Source organism: Macrobrachium rosenbergii, chromosome 14 (assembly GCF_040412425.1).
Source record: "Macrobrachium rosenbergii isolate ZJJX-2024 chromosome 14, ASM4041242v1, whole genome shotgun sequence".
NCBI classification, from domain to species: Eukaryota; Metazoa; Arthropoda; class Malacostraca; order Decapoda; family Palaemonidae; genus Macrobrachium; species Macrobrachium rosenbergii.
Window position 1 is genome coordinate 36939504 of NC_089754.1, and position 20624 is coordinate 36960127.

At 32.8% G+C, this 20624-nt stretch overlaps 1 protein-coding gene and 1 long non-coding RNA gene across 30 annotated transcripts in view; one reads left to right on the plus strand and one right to left on the minus strand.

Moving 5' to 3' along the window:
- The window catches only part of LOC136845939 (uncharacterized), an 80427-nt gene extending 79365 nt beyond the window's left edge, over nt 1–1062 (plus strand). The window contains exon 5 of the long non-coding RNA XR_010855298.1: nt 609–1062. This is a non-coding gene — a long non-coding RNA (uncharacterized lncRNA). The remainder of the gene's footprint in view (nt 1–608) is intronic.
- The window catches only part of LOC136845935 (phosphatase and actin regulator 3-like), an 873386-nt gene that overhangs the window by 7920 nt on the left and 844842 nt on the right, over nt 1–20624 (minus strand). For 23 of the 29 annotated variants that reach the window (XM_067116448.1, XM_067116449.1, XM_067116447.1 and 20 more), the window contains 5 exons: nt 17835–18025; nt 13525–13681; nt 6915–6970; nt 6570–6673; nt 2559–2731 (listed from right to left, as the gene is read on the minus strand). In XM_067116448.1, the coding sequence (XP_066972549.1) occupies nt 2559–2731; nt 6570–6673; nt 6915–6970; nt 13525–13681; nt 17835–18025 (681 nt within the window). The remainder of the gene's footprint in view (nt 1–2558; nt 2732–6569; nt 6674–6914; nt 6971–13524; nt 13682–17834; nt 18026–20624) is intronic. The other 6 variants (XM_067116451.1, XM_067116438.1, XM_067116442.1 and 3 more) reach the window with 1 other exon arrangement.

Genomic DNA, 20624 nt, shown 5'->3' on the forward strand with positions numbered 1-20624 from the left:
TCTACTAGGTAAAGACCAGGTTTTGCACTGTATATGAACAAATGAAAACATTTTAATCAATTTGTATTTTTCATAATACAAACCTAAGGTCTTCACGTAAAGGGCCCACCTCGTGCCACCCCATTCAATTACCTGGGCTGTAAGATAACTGGTGCGTCATGAGGCACAAGGGGGAGGAAGAAAGGTCAGACTCTGCCTACTCTCTCCCCATTGGTATTACCCTGCTGTCACAACCCTTATTATCCAGAGTCACTGTTCTGTACCATGACCCATGCCCATAAAACAATAGTACTCCTAACCATTACCTTATAAATTTTGATTTTTGTATGCACAGAAAAATTGCTATTATTCCAAATATTTTTTAAGCATTGCCTGATGAGCTGTTTTTCCATAAATTCTGTGCTCAAAGAACCATCCTTATTTAAGTACCTAAATATTTAAACTTATCCACTTGCTTTACAATCATGCCTTTAGTTGGAAAATCCTGTGCATTTTCAATATTCACATTCATGATTTCCATTTTTCCACTATTTATAACCAAACCAACCTTTTGACCTTCACTCGCTAAACAATCCAACACACACTGCATCTTTTCTGGTTCCTTGCAGATCAAAACTATATCGTCAGCATAATCTAAGTCAAGAAGTTTCCCATTTTCTCACCAGAGTATACCTGCATCCGTTTCTTTGTTAACCCTATCATAACAATCCACGGCCAATACAAACAACAGAGGAGATAGAATGCCACCCTGAATCACACCAAACTTGACTTCAAATGGATTACTCAAACAACCATCAAGATGTGCCCTCATGATTTTTCCCATAGTCTGTCTCAAATTACTATCAAAAAGGCCTTCTTAAAATCAACAAAACAAAGACTTAATGGGGTTTTCATTTCATTAGCTTGCTGCATTAAATGCCTAACTATGAAGACCTGATCACTGCAACCCTGCCCCCTTTCTAAAACTGGCCTGTTCATCCCTCAGAGTACCATCAACCTCTGTATTTATGAAAAATACAAATTGATTAAAAATTTGTCATTTTAATAAAATCTTGTACTGTTTTAAGTTGTAGTTTTTGCCCTCAAACCACCATTTAATATTTTTTGTCAGCAATAAACCACCATTTAATAAGTTAGGCTGCCAGTGAACCACCTCATATTTAATATATAGCTGAAGTCAAGAGTCAGTTAAGAATCTTACGATCAAGACAAGTCATTTATTACGGACCATCTACTGCATATTCTACCTGTAGATACATGGTTTCTATTTTACTTATACACTAATTTTGTACCTATTTTACTTATACACTAACATTCTTATTAAGATACATATTTTGTAGCATCTAAATGTACACAAAAATTGTTAACTAAGAACAGTACGGTAATTAGACATCCATTCTTCTGGGAAGCAAATTAATTTTTTGCATGGACTTGTAGTCCTCACCTCTAAAACTGAACTTCCTACTTAAGGGTGATAATAATGAATAGTTTGTGCATCTTTATGAGCATTATATAACAGCTTGGCAGTATGTGACCAAATTCATTCATACAAAAAAGAACAAGTTTGGCAAGACTCTTTATATCTGACACCCATAAATAGCAAACGTTATCAGGAAATTAAGTGAATAAATAGGGGTAAGGTATTATACTCTTGTAAATAAAAGACAGGAATCCATGTACCACAACTGAATCCAAATAAAATGATTGCTACCTTTTAACATCCCTTCCCATATAAAAAAGAGCAATTCATATTTGAGATATGGGATTAGATCGAGTAAAAATCTTGGAAATGGAGAGAAATCATATATAGCTAAAAGGTTCTCAGGATTACAAAATGTATATTAGTAGGAGTTTTTGAAGTCTTGAATGTGTTCTAAGCATATGAGAACAGAAAAGAATACAGAGCAATGCTGTGGTAGCCAGGAAGGTCATAGAAGAAATAGGTCATTTGTTACCCTTGAGACTCTCTGGACTGTAAAGCAAGGATTGAAAGGGCAGTGAAAGAGTAGCTGTGGTGTGAATGAAATCTAATGACTATTTGAGAGTAAATATACCCCATCAGTAGGCACAGCATAAACTTCCAATGAGTGCATAGCTCTGTATTACTCTGAAGTAGAAATATAGACATTAAGAAGTAAAATTGGCATTTCAAAAAGGTGTGAACAGACTACAAGGTTCATTCCCAGACTGTGGTGAGGACATCATATTACAAATGATGTAGTGGCAGAGAACTTTGGTATCTAGCAGCTGGAAAACAGGGCAAAATCTCAAACACTGCAATGGTCTGAGTATGTGACGAGAAGGGCTCTGGACAATTAGTAAGAAAAGCAACAGATCTGGAAATAGCAGGAGGAAGGACAAGAAATTGTGGAAAAACTGGGTGGATAATGACCTATACCTGATCAGAAAGTGCTCAGTACAGAGTAAATAAAAACATATACCACTACAGTAATGACCTAAAATTTCAGTAAAACTAAATCCACTGAAAAACTGATGACCTGTTTAAAAGTTCATAAGTAAATTAAATGCTTAAACACCTACCAAAACTCTGAACTTACCTTGTAAGATGCTTTGACTCTTCATGAACCTCCATTTCCATGCTCTTGAAGTCATTTAACTCTTTTCTGATAGCAGCCTTATCTCTAGGTGTGAGACGAGTCCAAGGCTTGTCAGCCCGTCGGTCATACTCGTGTGCCTGAGTCACCTCGATATAGTCATTGAAGCGTATAATCTGAAAAAGAAGATAACAAAATTAGCAAAAATGATTCTGAGTTAATGCATAACATCCTGATGACCAAGCAAAAAATCCAACCCTTAAAATTTAAGTTTTTCAACTTAACTTAATTTTCAACCACAGCTGCCATACCTTTCCACTCCACATAAAAACTTCCCCAGCTTTAAATTAGATAAATTATATCTCTGTAACAATACTTTTTAAAGAGAGGCACTGCTTACTGTGTGCCTTTTGCAGAGAAGTGTAAACTCCATTAAATTTTTTCTAAGCACTCCTTTATCCCATACTGCAATACTTTTGGCCTATTTTTTAATCTAGCCCCTTAGATCTCTCTCCACCAATGCATGAAAATTTTCCCAGAATTGGTCAAATGCTCATGTTGAATAAATTCACTGTAGGATGTAAAGCTTTAATAGCTTTATCCCCTTTCATAAATCTAGCAAAAAAATCATACATGCCTTACAAGAAAAAATAAATACTGTGGCAGACCTTGATTAAAAAAGTATGCTGAACTTAAAGCTCTGATATTAACCCATTTAAGAGTGAGGCCCCAGTGCCAAAGTCTTTAGGCCTAAGCACTAAAAACAAAATACTTTGGACAAAAAACCTAGACAAAACAGTGAGTTGTATTTTTTCCTCCAAGGTTAAGTGCCTGACATTTACGCAAGGTCTGTTAACTATTTGATGAAAACATTTAGGTTAACGGATGGAATACAGCTGCAAGTCAAACACCGTGTTAAATAATAACAACGAAATGGCCCGGGTTTATGTAAATTTATGGCTTGTCTAAATATATACCAGCTTTACACAGACTTAAATTATATACATACAAACAAAATGTGTGTCAATATCATTAAAAGGTGATATTTCATTATTCTGTTTTATTATGATGACTAAAGTGAGCTGTTTGTTTATAGGTGAACAAGGTAGAATGAGATACTCTCATATTTACAGTATTCTCTTATTTATGAATTAAAACTTTGCTTGTTATGTGTGTGTGTAAATGTGTATACAACCCAAATCATCTTTATATTTAGGCAAGCTATAATTCACTCGCAACCTACAGTCAACTGCTTTTAGTACTGAGGGCATGCTTTGGTTTTCATTATGTAAGAATTTTGGTGTAAATGTTTGTTGAGTACAAATTACTGTCAATTTTTCATCTTTTCAAATTTTGCTATACAATTTGCAATTAGTCAGAGTGAGGCGCACATACAACAATCTACAGTTCACTTCATGTCAACTGAGGATTTAGTAAAAAGTTTTATACTGTACATATTTTGCTATTTTGTCCAATGTCTGATCTTGTTGGCAAGTAACTGTAAACAAAATTATCGTAGTTGGGAAAATACGTTTCTTCTCCAAACAAGTTCCTGGTTAAAATCTTAAAAAACACCAATCACATTACAGTTGAAAAAACCAATCTCCCCAGTGCTAATTTATTTTTATCCTCTGCTATACGTCTGGCTAGAGCATCGCCTCCGTTAGCTCTGGGTCCAAGGCCAAACCTTGCCAGAAGACAGACAATCTATAACAGTTGAAAGATTTTCTGTTGCTATCCAACCTTTTCTTTTAGTTTAAAAAACCTAAAAGTGAAATCTTTTATATTTTAGCTTTAACTTATGCTAAGAAATTAAAAAAGGAAAATATGTTACACCTAATGAAAATTAGGGACTGCATTTATCCCTACTGGCCCCAAGGAAATAGAGGTAGCCGACAAAGATAGAGCAAAAGTGATCAAGTTTAACATTTATCATTTACAGTTTATTACAAACCTGTAATACAGTACATGCTTTTGAATATTACATTCATTTTCAGCTATCAGTGACAAATCTGTGAATTACAAAGAGGAATTTCTGCTTTCCTGACTTTTTCAAGAAAAGCATAACCTTCATTAATTTCTTTATCATATCCCCCAAGATGCTGGCGGTGATCCTGAAGCTGACCACGTACTTAGCACTTATTATTCACTTCTCTTTGCTTTGTATTCTAATTAATGATGAAACTAATATTTCTGGCTACACAATATAATAAATAATGATAATAATTACCAACAACTATCAATTGCATAAATAAGGTAGTCAATAATCTTAATTTAATCTTAGATGTAGTCAATAATCTTAATTTAGTTCTAATAAACTTGAGGAAATTTAATTATGAATCTAATCATAGCTGAATCATGAAAAATATGAAAAACTTATAAATCTACCGATATGTGTACTGAGAATCCTGAAGAACCTGGTAATTTTTTGTTGGATATCATTGATTTTGGTATCCTTTACATTGCTTTGCCATATGAAGATAATCTTATTAAGTGTATTATGGCCATAAAAACAATGTAATTCAGATTTGGAAGTGTACTGTACTATAACTAAAAATTCTTTCTCTTAGTACAAGTCAACTTTGTTATTAGTTTAATTTTGTGCTATAATTTTATTAAATTTAATAAGATCATCAACAATGCCACATCATGCAAAGGGTCTCTATGAAAATCTACCACTAGTGTCTAACATCCATAATTTCCCATGTGGTATTATTTCTAACTATCCTGCCATCTGACTTCTCGTTCTTAAAAGATTTATTCTTAAATCAATTAAAACCTTTTACATTAGTTTCTTGTCTGTATTGTACTGGACTTGCATATAATCATACTTTGACATGCAATTTTGACCTGTATCATTTCCAAATCTTATCCAACCAGCCCATTGCTTGCTTTGCCTTTTGTAGTCTTCAACTTGAATTATTGAAAGGTCCAAACTCATTAATCCTTTCCCCTTCCAATATTTCATCCCTTCATACTTACTCCATCCTCATTCCTTCCATTTTTCTTAGATTTATAAAAATAAATTTATATATAAACAGATATATATATATATAATTTTAAAAAACTTCACACAAAAGGAGTAGGAGTTAAAATACGAGAAATGTAACAACCCTAACCAGGATTTAAACCTTCACCTTTTTTGGGTTTGATTTACAGAAAGAATGGGTTATCCATTCACCCATCAAGAGACACTGGCTAATTCAGCTTCTTTACTTAATATCAAAATCAACCCATATCAACCACTGACAACCAAATGCTAAGTTTGTAACATGTAGTAATTTAGTATAGAATTTTCATTAAGTCACATGGACTTTTTAATCTAATTTAAAAACTAAATACAGTATTAAGGAACAATATACCCCATAATATCAAATCACTTTACCTACTTGTGAATAAGTTACACTTAAGGGAACTATGATACATGCAGCTATCATGGCAAGGATTTGAGCCAATGCCTTTTTGGTTGTAATACATAGATAGTGTTTTGGGAATAACACAATCAATAGTGTCCCCCAAGTCTCCTCCATCATATAGGCTCCAAGGTTTCTCTTGTTCAATCTCATTTTAATTTAAAGTGCAAAAACATATAAAGAATAATTAATATTTTCACTTCTCATTCATATTTCTTCATATAAAAGTCTACATTATTTCACTAAACTCTCACTATGAATGGTATTTAATTGCGTAAATCAAACTTGTCCTTGAAGTTACAATAGTTACGATATCCACATGAAAACTTAGCAGGTGGCAAGATGAATTGATGGGGGTCACAGCCAAAAAAAAAAATGAACACGCACTACTACTGACCTAAAAATAAAACTGTCTTTTCATTACAAAAGCATCATCATGTTTTCTCTGTAAACTGAGTGGAATGTGTAAACACAGCAAGCAAGAAACACCCTTCGTGGATGCATTACACACATTACCAACCTCTTTATCCAAGACAATACTTTACTGAGAAAGACAGTAACATCACAAGCATGTGAAAAAGAAATACAATACAGTACTTACTTTTCGTTCCTTGAGTTCTTCTAGAGTAGGTCTAAATGACAATTTTCGTAAAAGCGTTTTTCTTTTTTCTTCCTTCTGTTTGCGAGCTTCTTCCGGTGTTGTTCCTTTTAAAAAGTAATCCATTAGAATCACTTGTTAATAATAAGTTAATACATTCAAATTTATAACAGTTACTCAATTTTAGTTTTACAAAATATTATTTTATCAACAAGACGTTCATAGTCAATTCACTTCCTTACAATCAATGCACAGAAATTAAAAATATTATTTGTAAATTAATTCCATAAGTAAAAAAAAAACCACAGGCTTGGAACTTTGATACTCAACAATGAAATTCAAACTTACTTTTTAATATATTCCTTTCTTCTAATTCCTCTGCTGACGGCCGTAAACTCAACCGTCTGGAAAATTAATATAAAATTTTGCATTTAATAAATGTCTTCTTTGGTGAAGTATTTTCCAATTAAAAAAAAAAAATTTTTCTTCATTCTTTTACAATTAAAATGGCTCACCCTTAACATATCCAATTCATTTTATTGATTCACTGCTGATGAACACAAATAATAATTTTTCCATTACCTAGCTAAAAATATTGATGTTATAGCTTTGATCCAAGACCTTCTCCTGCGCTCTTTTAGCCAATCATCTTCTCGCATAGCATATACCATGAGGCCATCCTCACGCGGAAGGACACAGTAATTTTTGGCTACCATTTTTATATCACTTTTTTTTCTTTGATATGGGTATATAAATATCACAGTGAACTGAGACCAAGGAAGTATACTGATATGTTAAATGCAACTGAAATGCACTGTTTTTTATCACAGTACTTGTCCAAAATCAACCATTACAGTCTGACCTCCACACATGTGTCAAGGCAAAATAACCCATGCCTGCTCACAAACTGTCATATATGCTTTTCATTTCACTTTTAGAACATTCAGGGAAAACAATTACATGAAAGCTTACATGACTTATTTGAATATTTAAATATCAAGAACAAAGTTCCTTCAAGCTCACAAAAACACCAATCTTATTGTAGGACAATCTCGTTTTCTAGCACACTTATCTCGCTCTCAAAAGCTGACTTTAGTTATGCCAACTCTCTGCTGGGTTGTGAAGGACTGCCACCTCATTGGCTCATACCCTCCTCTCTTACCCTACCCAAGTCATTACCAAATGTATCTGTGCCAAGAAAAGCCAAGTCTCTCTCTCTCTCTCTCTCTCTCTCTCTCTCTCTCTCTCTCTCTCTCTCTCTCTCTCTCTCTCTCTCTCTCTCTCTCTCTCTCTCTCTCTCTCTCTCTCTCTCTCTCTCTCTCTCTCTCTCTCTCTCTCTCTCTCTCTCTCTCTCTCTCTCTCTCTCAACAAACAAATTTCACTTGTTACAGTAAACTTGAGTTAAAAACTTTCTATACACGATACTACAATCCAATTACAGTAATATTAATTCATGAAATACCTTCATGAAGTAATTACACACACTGTGAAAAACTAAAATTCCTAAATATTGTACTGTGTCTCAATTTCATGTACTGCATATATATGTTTTACAGACACTTTCTTTGCTTAGTCTGCAAAATGCTTGGACTCTTATCATTAACATAAAAAAAAATTACAGTACTTCAAAATGCTTGTGCTTAGTTACTGCGCCAAAATCAATTAACTGCAGACAAAATACAGTACAGCACTAAATATAATAGCAGCACCAAGATTAAGGACCAAGCTGTGGCAGCCCTCTGATGCCCGAGAAACTTGGCAAAGTGACAACTATTTCTATGTGTTTAGGGCAAAGCTCTAAAGAACATTTGAGAAGGAAAGTTCACCCGACAACAAAGAACATTCCAAGAAGGATTACTTAAATAGATAAAAGAAGTACTTAACAGATTTCTACTAATGAAAATGAATGAGGTACATATCAATTACAGATGCAACAAAATGTAAACACAAAATTTTCTGTCCTGTTATTTTCAATTCCTGAACTTATTTTGGCTATTTTAATACATGATACCATAGTAATGGAATTTCATAAAGTATATAAAGAAACAACGAAGCATTTCCTGGCCACAGCAGCCAAATAGTTTTGACGCGCTCACGTTTCGGAATTCTCCGTCATCCACTATCACCAACTATTCACGTGACCTCTTCATATTGTGTGTGACAAAGGATCTAAAAATAACTATGCCCTTTTCTATTACATTCAAAACCTTATCAATTATTACAGTTTATATACTTGTTATGATACTTTTCTTATCCCAAGTTTCAACTTAAAATATAAAAAGTAAAAATTAGTAACTATGTCAAACTAAGTAAAAAAAAAAACTAATAAAATCTAAAAACTGAGAATACATTTATGTGTAAAATTACTAAATTTTAGAGTTTTACATAAAGCCTAATATTCTTAACAAAAAAAAAAAAAAAAAAAATGTTCTCTGCGCCTCCACCTCAAAACTAAAAATAAACTGAATCGTCAAGATGGTCTTGGCACTTACACCAGCCTTTTCTAGAATCCCTTAAATTCTGTCAATGCTATGCAGTCTTCAGTAGATATTACCAGTTTGATACATACATTTATAAAATATAAAAAAAGATATAATATATAAGGTATTCATGAGAACATGAAAATACAGCAATAAAAAACCGGTACTTTAAGTCAATACTACAGTTTTATACCACCTATATATTCTATCAACTAATATAAAAAATATCTTATTTTATTTAAAGAATGACTGAGAGAACATACAAAAACTAAATTTGTCCTTTTACAGTCTTTCAATAGAAATTGATCTCTGGTTATTCTCCAAGTTACCAGTACACTTTCACAAGAGAAAGTCATCTTCCTAAATAAATTGACAACATAAGTAATTAAATTTTCTGTTATCTCAGTCGTTTAAGGTGTAAAATATGTTCCTAATTGTAAGAAACCAAGGAAGCTATAAAATAATGGCACTGAAGGCAGGCTTAGAATTTGGTCAAGTAATTCTAAGAAATCCCACTTAAATCCTTAATGATCCAAAAAAAATTAAATGAAGAATTTCTTCTTTCCCATCAGGCTTTGAAACTGGGTCAGGAGGAGAAATAAGATCAGCTTCAAGAAAAACAGTTAGTGGTCTCATTAGCGTTCTATGAGAGACCCCTAAAAATTGATGAAAAACTTCTCTGCTCTAGAAAAGCAAATCAGTTTGACATTACACAATTTCCTGTCCACCAAGCTCAGTGAGGGTAAAATGTATACAGTAATACAACACAATTTTTTACGCCTACTGTAAATAACAGTACCACTCCTAGGTTGGTTCCTGAATGATGAGGGGCAGATAATTTGTGTCCCTATAACCTGCTGTTTGGGGCTCAAAAGGCAACTAAATCTGTAGTTATTTAAAATTATATGAAAGTGTAGCCCCGTACATGTGAGAAACTGGACATGGGTAAAAGTACAAATGTGTGAGTTCAAGGACTGCAGAAGGAGAAAAAGCTGCACTAGCAAGAGTGTACAGGCCAGGATTGGAAAGGAATTAAGCTGAGAGAGAGAGAGAGAGAGAGAGAGAGAGAGAGAGAGAGAGAGAGGGGAGTTGAGCAAGGGATCAGATATCCTATGGTTACACTGTGATTCAGATTAAGACTTGTGGAAAAACAAAAAGCTGTCACTAGCAAACCTCTTCTGGCAACAGAATAAGATGCAGCAGTCATTACAGTATAACTAGTCTTATCCATTTTATTTTTTTACCTTAGTAGATCAGAACATTTTAAAGATATATATAATGAGGTTTGAGAGGTTATTTAATTTGTTTATTACACTACTGCATTCCTGATTCTCTATGGTTTGATCTTTAGAATATGTATTCCTAAACAGCCAGAAAATAAGTAGAAGACTAAATATTTCTGTAATGAATGCTGCATCTCATTATGACAGCTTCTTGAAAGGTTTGCTTGCTAGTAGTATAGTCATTTCCTTCTTAATTTTCCTTAGCTCCTGAGTCACACTGGTCCCCCTTTAGAAACAAAGTATTAGCTCAAACAGGACCCAATGACTACATGATAAAATGTTTGGAAAATATTTGGAAAATACTGTATCACAAAAACAAAGAATAAGCTAATTACTTAGTTTATTACATACTGAATAAAAGTCTTGGAAGCAATAAAATATTAAAAATAAAAAAGCGTTTTAATTCACCAATTTTGTATTCTTAATATTTTCTCACTTTCAAGACTCATTCAGGATGTAATAAACTAAGTAATTAGCTTATTCTTTATTTTTGCGCTATACTGTAATAGCCAATTTTTTTCCAAATGTTTTATCATGTGGTCACTGGGTCCTGTTTGACCTGATACTTTGTTTCTAAACAGGGACCAGAGTGATTCAGGAACTAAGCCTTGAAGAAAACTGAGGAGGAAATGGCTTATACTACCAGCAAGCAAACATTCCAAGATGCTGCCATAATAAGATACAACATTCATTACAGAAACTTTAGTCTTGAGCAGTTATGTAATAGGGATAAACAGTAATAATATGTCAGCATTAGGTTTAGAACTACAGCAATCTAAAGTTGACAAACAGGGTACCATAATCATAAAAAGTGTAATGGCAATTGCATGTGGAAAAATAGTTTCATATGGCTACCAATGACAGATACATCTTGTTAATGTATGCCCATGCCATAACATCCTCGCTGTATATGAAAATAGCACCAAGTCTGCTGGCACACCTCATACTGCTCTTCCCAACCCTTCCACCCAATGAATGCATATATAATCATGGCAGCTCGCCAGCTCAAAAACTACAACGCCACACACCACTTATCTGTACAGTATTACTCAAACATGAAGAATTAAATGGCACGAAAATATTTTCTTACCCAATCCCGTTTATATAGATTCAGCTGTAATGTTTGACTTTATATACTTTTTGCACTCAAAAGTGAATTTTCTTCAACAAATTGTTTCCTTTGATTCCTACTTCTAAATTAAAACTTTATAATAACAAGTTCTACTTAAATTAATGTCAAGTTATACAAATGTTTACATGTATGTATTCAATAAATATATTACTACTTGTTCTTTTTAAAGTCAATGTGTAATCAGTCAATAAATTACGTTATCAATTTGAGCTACAGAGACAAATAAGGTATTGCAAAACCTCTTAAACTCATGTTATTGTTTTGTTTTGTTCCTGAAGGCATTTTCAAAAAGTTTCTTGACCTCATTTTTCTCTACAGATCATAAGTTCTTTATGATGCTCAAGCAATCATGGATATTTACATATTCATAACAAACACTGTACATAGCAGTCTTAAAAAAGATTTTTGGGATTTGAAATATCAATTTTCTATCTCTCTGAGTTGGAAAATTTTGTACAATACGAATATGGTGTAAGATACGTGTATCACTGATTTCAAAGGTAACTTCATACACTGTCACACTAATTTTCCTTTTAGTGATTACACTATATTAATGTTATTTAGTTTAATGAGACCACAGTCACATCTCTAAGACTCTTATACATCTCACCCAAAGCATTTATTCACAAATGAAAGGTGAATATTGGAAGAAGGTTAGGTTACAGAATCTGGACAACTGGGTCGACACAATTAAGCTGTAAATAGGATGTTGCTAAATACAGTATTCTAGTTTTCTCAAAAAACTAAAACTTACGAATCTTATGAGAGTTCATAATATGTGCATTGCCTAATTGTGAGGCAGGCTCAGAACTATGAAATTATGAAATACTTGACATTTAAAGAGTGATTAGGGTAAAAGGGCCCAACTGCAAAATTCTAACAAAAAGCTAAAAATTTTAATATGCACAGACATAACAATATATTTACATGTAATTGTGCATGTCTGAAAAATGGTGTAAGCCTGCAGGAACAGTAATGTACAGTACTAAGCAAATAAAAATGTTCTAATATAATATTGTGTACAGTACACAGTGGACTTGAAATGATGCTACAATCATTTATGAGGATTTTTACATCTGACCTAGCCATATTGCTGTAGACTTGGCTGCTTTATCTGGGTCATCATTTCCATCAATGCTTCCATGAGCATGAAACCAGCTTAGTTCATTATCTCTGAAGCTTCATGTAACTTATAGGACTATCTGAGTTGCTGAAGAAAGAGAATTTTTTGGAAAACTTCAACTGCGTTTAAAACACTTCTAGAATCACTGAAAGCTACAAGTTTTTAATTATTTTAAAAGGAGAAACATTTGCAACTAAACATAAAACAGGCACTATACTAGTTCTCTTATCCAACATACTGCAGCACATCCCACATCAGTGGGAGATTTGGACCAATTTGTTTGTATCTCATAGTGTGGACCATCGTCTAATTTGTTTGCAAATAATTACTACGATGTTCTGGCACATAAATGTTATTTATGAATAAAATGGAGGGGTAAATGTTCAAACTTCATTCATCATCCAAAAAGAAAGTTCCACAGCTGTAGGGATGGTTACATTTATATTTATAGTCTCAGTAAGTCAACAGGCTCTAATGGGAAATGGTGGCAAATGATTATAAATGAAAAATGTTGAGTGCTACCTTGAATTGTCTTGTTAACTGTTATCTTTAGCAATTTAGAACTTATGTGATAGAGAGTTTGCACTGTATGATTCACTACGGTACAAAGATGTATTGTATACTAATACATGTTAAAAAGAGAAGCTACCTCTGTAGTAGTGCAAGAGTTGCATCCCATAGGTGTAGCTTCACATCAGTCAAAATTATACTGTTATTCTTCTAATGTTGCTGTTACACTCTGGCTTCAAGCTGGTATTGCTAGTTGGTCAGGTTCACCCTAATTACAATATCTCATTAAATACATTAGCAAGTTACATCATGCATAACGAAGTGGTGATGTCAAGGACAAAAAACAACACACCACTTTTTATAGGACTATAAATCTAGAGTCCTAAAAGTGTACCTTTATCAATAATACAGCAGAATTTTTTTTACTTACCTAGTCAGTTTGGCCCCAATTGCTTCTCTAAATTCTTTTCTATCATTTTCTGACTGAATTGGTATAATGTTTCTGTCTATAAGGTCTTGCTTATTAGGTCGGCATGCTAGTTTTTGAGCTAAGCTGTCTCTTCTTGCAACTTTGGTGGCTAGACGATCTGCAATAAAAAAGGACAAGAATGAGTATGCCTGTTCACCATTTCCAACTGAAAAGCATGAACGAGTACTCCTCTTCCTTTGTACTAAAACATCTGGCACTAATGGGAGAGCTTCAAGATCTAATACAAATTCTGAGGCCTTGCAAAATGTCTGAGAATAGAAAGGTTATTCTAGAATCACAAATTAATGTAATAATTCAGTAGCAGTGGTATAAACCATAAATCCATAAACATTATGAGCTTATGAAAGTGTTTATGTCAGCTCTTCGATGTATAAATTTTATCCACTATTTTCTGACCAGGGCTCTTTCAACCTGAATGTTCAGGCTTAGGTTGTCATTTTAATAATTTTAAAAATTAGCAATACACCACAATTACATTATTGTCTTCTGCGGTTTTGCTTTGTGACATCTATCATAAAAATGCCAGCAAAGTACATCACTAAAGTACTAGGAACTAGTTACATCCAGTCTCCTGGCAATACTGTATAATATTATTGAAAGAGGTAACCTTCCATGAATTCTAAAACCATGAGCACTTGTCAAAATATAATCTTATTATCATGTAAGCCACAACTTAACTTTACACTTTTGAAAGTTCTAAATCTACTGAGCAAATATCTCTCATCTGTAGAAAGTTCTGACTAAAAACTACTTATACTGCCCATTCCATGTTCTTTGACCTTGGCCATTAAATTTCATGTCTTGTTATTCTTTCAATGTAGTTTTTGCACGACACTACCGATCCCAATAATTTTTTGCTGATTTAAATGGCCTACTTAAATAGCTAAAGTTTTCAACATTTCAAATAAAATTGTACATAGATCACATAAAAAAAAAAAGTCAACCTACTACTAAACAGGAATCAACAAGCTTTTATGTTCTTCTGGAGCAATTTTCAGTTGTATTTAATCTTCAAAATATAATGAATAAGCTACAAGTACAGTGTCATTACAGTTATACCAAACTAGATACAGTGTGTCAACAAACATTTCTTACGACATACAACATTCAACTCACAAACATAGGAAACACTTGACCTTAAAAATACTTGCCATAATAAATCCAGATGTGAAGGTGAATCCACCAAAGTCATGAGTGTAGGAATACATGGGAACAAACAAATAAATTTAATGTCTCACACAAAGATAACGATAACACTACATGGTTAAACCTAGATTGCTAGATGTGATAGATTCTTACAAATGCAACACTCTCAGTGGTTGTCAGCTTCTACTATGTCTCTGAACTATAAAAGCATGTAAATGTCTCATTTCTGTGTATGAAATTACTTTTGAAGCTAGATTACACTGAGAATGTCTAAGCCAATAAGAAGTTTTTTAAGAGTTCATAAAAAGGGCATAATTAACAATTAAAAGGCTGGTCAGTACACTTATCAGTTCATGCTGTGCAAAGTAACAAGCTTGGGAGAAAAATATATCTAATGTGGCAGCATCCATGTACAAAACGTGAAATCAAGGATTGCCACTTTTTTAGCTTAATTTTTTTGTTCACATACAAATGAATTCATGTACGGACACTGATTTTGTATACATAGGGAATGCTATATTTTTCACTGAAATCTTAATGTTCATAGAGCAATTAAAAAAATATTTACAGCATCTGCTCTTGCATCAAAAATATATATGAGCTTTACTTTCTTGGGAAAATTTAAGGGGGCATGGAAGTAATTCCTACTGTAATTCACATAAAAAAAATTGTGGACATACAAACTAATCAAACATCGTATGGATGTTATTAAAAGTACACTATATTTTTTAAAGAATGCAGATCTGATGATACCATACTGAGTAAGAAGTCTGAAAATGTTAAAGTGTTTACACATCTAGTTAGCTTTATCTGTTTGATGGACAAGTTAATGTACAATTTGCAAACAGGAAATATTTACACTAGACTAGAAACCTTTTCAATGAAATCTTCAGCATTTACTGCAGTGTATGTTATAGTAGTAGACAAAAAAATTATGCCATCAACAGTCGCCTAACGAACTGAGGAAAATATATAATAATTCCAACCATATGTACCTAAAGAAAAAGTATTATCTTCTGAGTGGAAAAAGCATACCCAAGGTAAATTTAAAACTGCTAGTGGACTGACCATACATGGAATAAGTGATCTAAAGGTAAAATTTACATATTACTGCTACAGGGAGCTGAATACTTTGTAACTTCTGAATTTTCATCTTATAATATATCTGTATAGAAGTATTTTAAGTTGAATATCAGTGAATGTACTGTCCTAGGGTATTCACATAACAAAACAATAAACAGTATACTGTATCTTTTTTTTACTGTAATAGACATATACAACATTCTTGAAGTGAAAGTTACACTGACTTCCAGGGAATTATAGTCAAAATATATTTCTTTCCCTGACAAAAACTGGAAGGGTAGTTACAAGAAGTCACAGTAAATTCTAAATTCTCCAAGAGGGGGAAGGGGGGGGAGTATTGATAAAACAATTATAATACAGATATTAGGCTTCGAGTAACTTGTGCATGGCAAAGTAATTATTATTTCAAGAAGAAACCTCCCAGATATATGCAAGTATTTACATATAAAGAACAAATGACATAAAGGATGGTAAGAAAGACGGAGGTTTTCATGCTAGCACTCTGATCCAGTGTATTACAACTTTTGTTTCAAAATTAACCTGAATCACCAAAAACAGTAGCAAATATACAAAACAAAAATGTCTGAACGTGATATTGTATACTAAACACAACCACTCATATAGATTATAATGATGAATCAAACTATAATTTCACTCTCCTTAATTATGGAACTTGAAAAAATCTGTACTGAGAATGAAATTAATCAAGGATAATAGTTCTTTGAATATCAAGGGGCACTTAGGTGTGTTTCTCTGTCATACAACAAAGTACCATTGACCACCCAATGCAAAAGAGTAAATATCCTGTTCATAAAAAGCATGTTAATATGTGAAGTGGTTGAACACAATCCCCAAGTACTACTAAAGCTTTTCATCATATGATTTCATTGATCAGACACAATAACAAGTTACAATATTTCTTAAAAGATGACCAAAAACACTTGTTCTAAACAGCCCCCGGTACAAGGTTCCATTGTGACAACCAGTTCTAAGGATTAAAATTCATCTTCTTGCCTACCTAAAAGAATTTTATCAAGTTAATCAATGAATCATATGTCACACAACTCATTAGTATATTACTGTAATTTTTCTTAAGACTGCCACAATTCAAGGAGATATTAGGCAATTTTTGCTTCTATATAGTATCGCAAGCCTGTCACTTACAATATCCCACATTCATGATCTTCACAAATCTTGCACACTTTATCTCCATTTTCAAAAACTGTCTGCTCTCCAGTCAGTCAGTGATACCTACTCTACTCTACCAATGCCATTTACTCTTCCTGAATAAATATAAACATTATCCCTACCTAGTCTCGTTTCCAAGTCATTTGGACAGTGATTCACAAACAGCTAAGATGTACAATCCATATCTCTTATTTATATTTTGCCTGTTCTATCTCTCCAATTAGATTGAGGTTCTTATATTCCAATATCCTAATTTTAATTTATCCCTAATATTATAAACTGTGAGATTCTTAATAAGCATTTCTGCCAAGGACTGGGAGCCCATTTCTAGACTGCACTTATTCAATTACATGGCAGCAGCCATAGAGGATTTATTTGGTAGACACTAAAAGATAGCAGCTCCTACTGGTTTCAATTAAGATCATCTGCTGGGCTTCCAGAGTTGAAACCAAGGAGAAAAAGCACCTACTGCCTCGGCCCTAACCATTATCCATCTAAAAACAAGTAACTTTCTTCTAAATCAACAATGAAGTGTATAAAATTTCTTTAAAACCACGAATGCAAACAATGGGTTTGTACTGAAAACATATTTAAAAGAACAGCATATTCATGTGTAATTATATCAGTTTAAAAATGAAATACTTAATTTTTCTCTCTCATTACAACTAAAGCTATTAGTTAATTACTGTGACAAATAAAAACCAACCAACCATACATACATACATACATACACACACATAAAATATGAGTTCAACTGACATTAGATGAGAAACCAGGTAGTAATTTTTCAAAAAAAAAAAAAAAATAATAATAATAATGCTAATGTTACTTACCATCATCCTCACCATCATCTCGGTACAAGATGGGACCATCCTCATCATCATCATCTACACGGGACTCTTGTAGAGAGTTTGGTAGAACAGTGTTTGGAGGAAGGTACGTAAATGGTACACTGTTTTCTTTATTTTCCCCAGAGGATTTATCTCCATCTCCTCTGCTATAAGAAAACCGGATGGGTTTCGTACTGCAGATGAAGGAAAGGTGAGTGTTACTAAGTTAGAATGCTCTTCAGGAATAGGACATATACAGTTATATTACATCAGGTAATTTATTTAAAATACTTTTACGAATTGTATAACTTTAGTTTTTCCTGAATCATAAATAATTATCACCAACTTAATCATATAACTATTACAATAAGTACAAGACAATTAACTGCCATAACTACACATTTCAAACACTTATAATAAATAAATAACACATTAACAAAAAATAAAAAGAGCATTCAAGTATTTAAGAAACATTCTTTTACAAAAGTACATTTTATGGGCATACAATTTTACCATACAGCTCATTTCATTCATGTATGGGAAAAGTTTAATAAAGTTAATACTGTATTGTATAAATTCACATTTATAAAAATACTGAATTCTTTTCTCACGAGGTTAATGGCAGAATATAGTACAGCATAATAATGTTTCCAGCTATTCGTATGATGGTAACAAGAGTAAGTTTTTTTTATCTATGCAGCACTCTGCAAAATATTATTTTCAAAAGCCAAGTTTTAAAATTATACATCTGAGGCAAATACAGTGTATAAAAATAAGCTCACAGGAAGCCTGACAGACAATGATGAACAGTGAATATATGCTTTGAAGGAGCACTGCTGTATACCCAAGGAAACCTAACCTAGCAGAATTCATTACAAATTAACTTGTAACAATATATTTCTATCCATGAATATTTAATTTCATTCCTTGAGTAACAATATATTTCTATCCATGAATATTTAATTTCATTCCTTGAACTTATGCAGCCCAAAAATCCAATCTACAAGTTCCCAGTAAGTTTCTTTACTTGACAAATTTGGCCTGTCATTGTTTATCTTTTGTGGTTATCATTTAAGGATTGGAAGAATCACATGATACATGATTAGACAGCAAATGAAGAAAAATTTCTCTAAAGTTTAAAACTATCTCCAGTGTCCCCTACAGTTTAAGAATTCTAAACAAACTCAAGAGGACCAAAAAACCATGAAAGGAGATGGAACCTCAAAATAGATTGTTCTCGAGAAGGCATGGCAATAATAATCCAAAAAGATTATTTTCATATGGTTTTTACTTCTATCAGCCCATGATGATTTATGACAATTTTCAACATTGGGAAAATAAGAAATTACAGGACGATGATCAGGAAATATACAACACAAAAACAGAACCATCATCCAGAGGGTCCTCTTTGCTAGAATGGGAGAGTGCTTACCACCTGGAGCAGCTTGAAGCAGGAGTACATATGGTAACAAAATGACTATCCAACAAATGAAAGTCATACTAATGTAGTTTACGAAAGATTTTCTAATAGTAATGTATTTCTGTAGCAAAATCTGTTCTAATTTTTGCTTTTTTTTCTATATAACCTATAGTACTCTCTTTCCTTCACAGATTAAATAAACTATAATAAGATACTAAGAATTTCTTTACATTTCATATAAATTACATTTCAAAAGACTGAAAGTTACATCTTGCCCACTAAAACAGGCAGATGAATTAATAAGTCTGTTAAAGGTCTTTTACCCTATAGCCTCATGCTATTATCAAACATAAATAAATCCTGGGACAAGTTCATAATTATCCTAATCCTGGGACAAGTTCATAATTATCCTAACATTTTTCAAGTAACTATGCACCACCTGAGTAGTTAAACAATAATGCATACATCAGCTATCAGCTAAACTCATAAATGGTCAAATATGCTGTAAAATTAATATTCTTTAACATTTTAAAACATTCCTGAAATTAGTAACACTGTATAGCATCCTTTTTCAGGCAAACATGCCACCATCAAAAGGCATGCAGAGATATCATGCATAATATTTTGATTTTAAGATATGTATGTTTATTCTTATTAAATGTAAATTTGTTTATTCTTACAATCTCAAATTCTTTTTATGTCTCTTTAAAAACATCAAGCAAAATTCTATACATACACTTAAAAGATTTCCAAGCATTTAAGGTTCTTTTCAATAGTTTTCATGTCTCACAATTATGGACAGTGACTATGTACTGTACATGCTTTTCTTTTACAATATCTATTTCCTTTCTTAATAAATATCAGTTCATTTTAGCTCCCTTACATGATTTAACAAACATACTGGACTCCATGGCCTAAATAAACATAAATTACATGAACTTTATTAAATCACTGTACCAAAGAAAATGGTTTACCCTTTTTGTTTCACACCAAACACTTCAAATTTACTTTAGCTCACATTTGTGGTCTTCACAAAACAAAAACAAACCATTTCTGCCTGGGTTCCAGAGAGGTAAGAGCCTTATTTCTCATGTGAGTAGCTTACTGACAACAAGCTCTATACTTCTAGCCTGGGTTAATTTCATTATTTAAAACTACTTTATTTACAGCTAGAAGGGTTTTGTTGCCTTGCTATGCATACTAATTAGTATTTCACTTGAAAAGTACTATATGTATACCCTATAGCTATTTTCAAAGAAAAATGCTGACTTCATGTAATACTGTAAATAGTAGTGATATGTGGCCTAACATTTTTTTCACTCTTCAGTTCTCCCTTTCCTACTCTTTGAAGAAAATCCTGATGTTAACTCTTT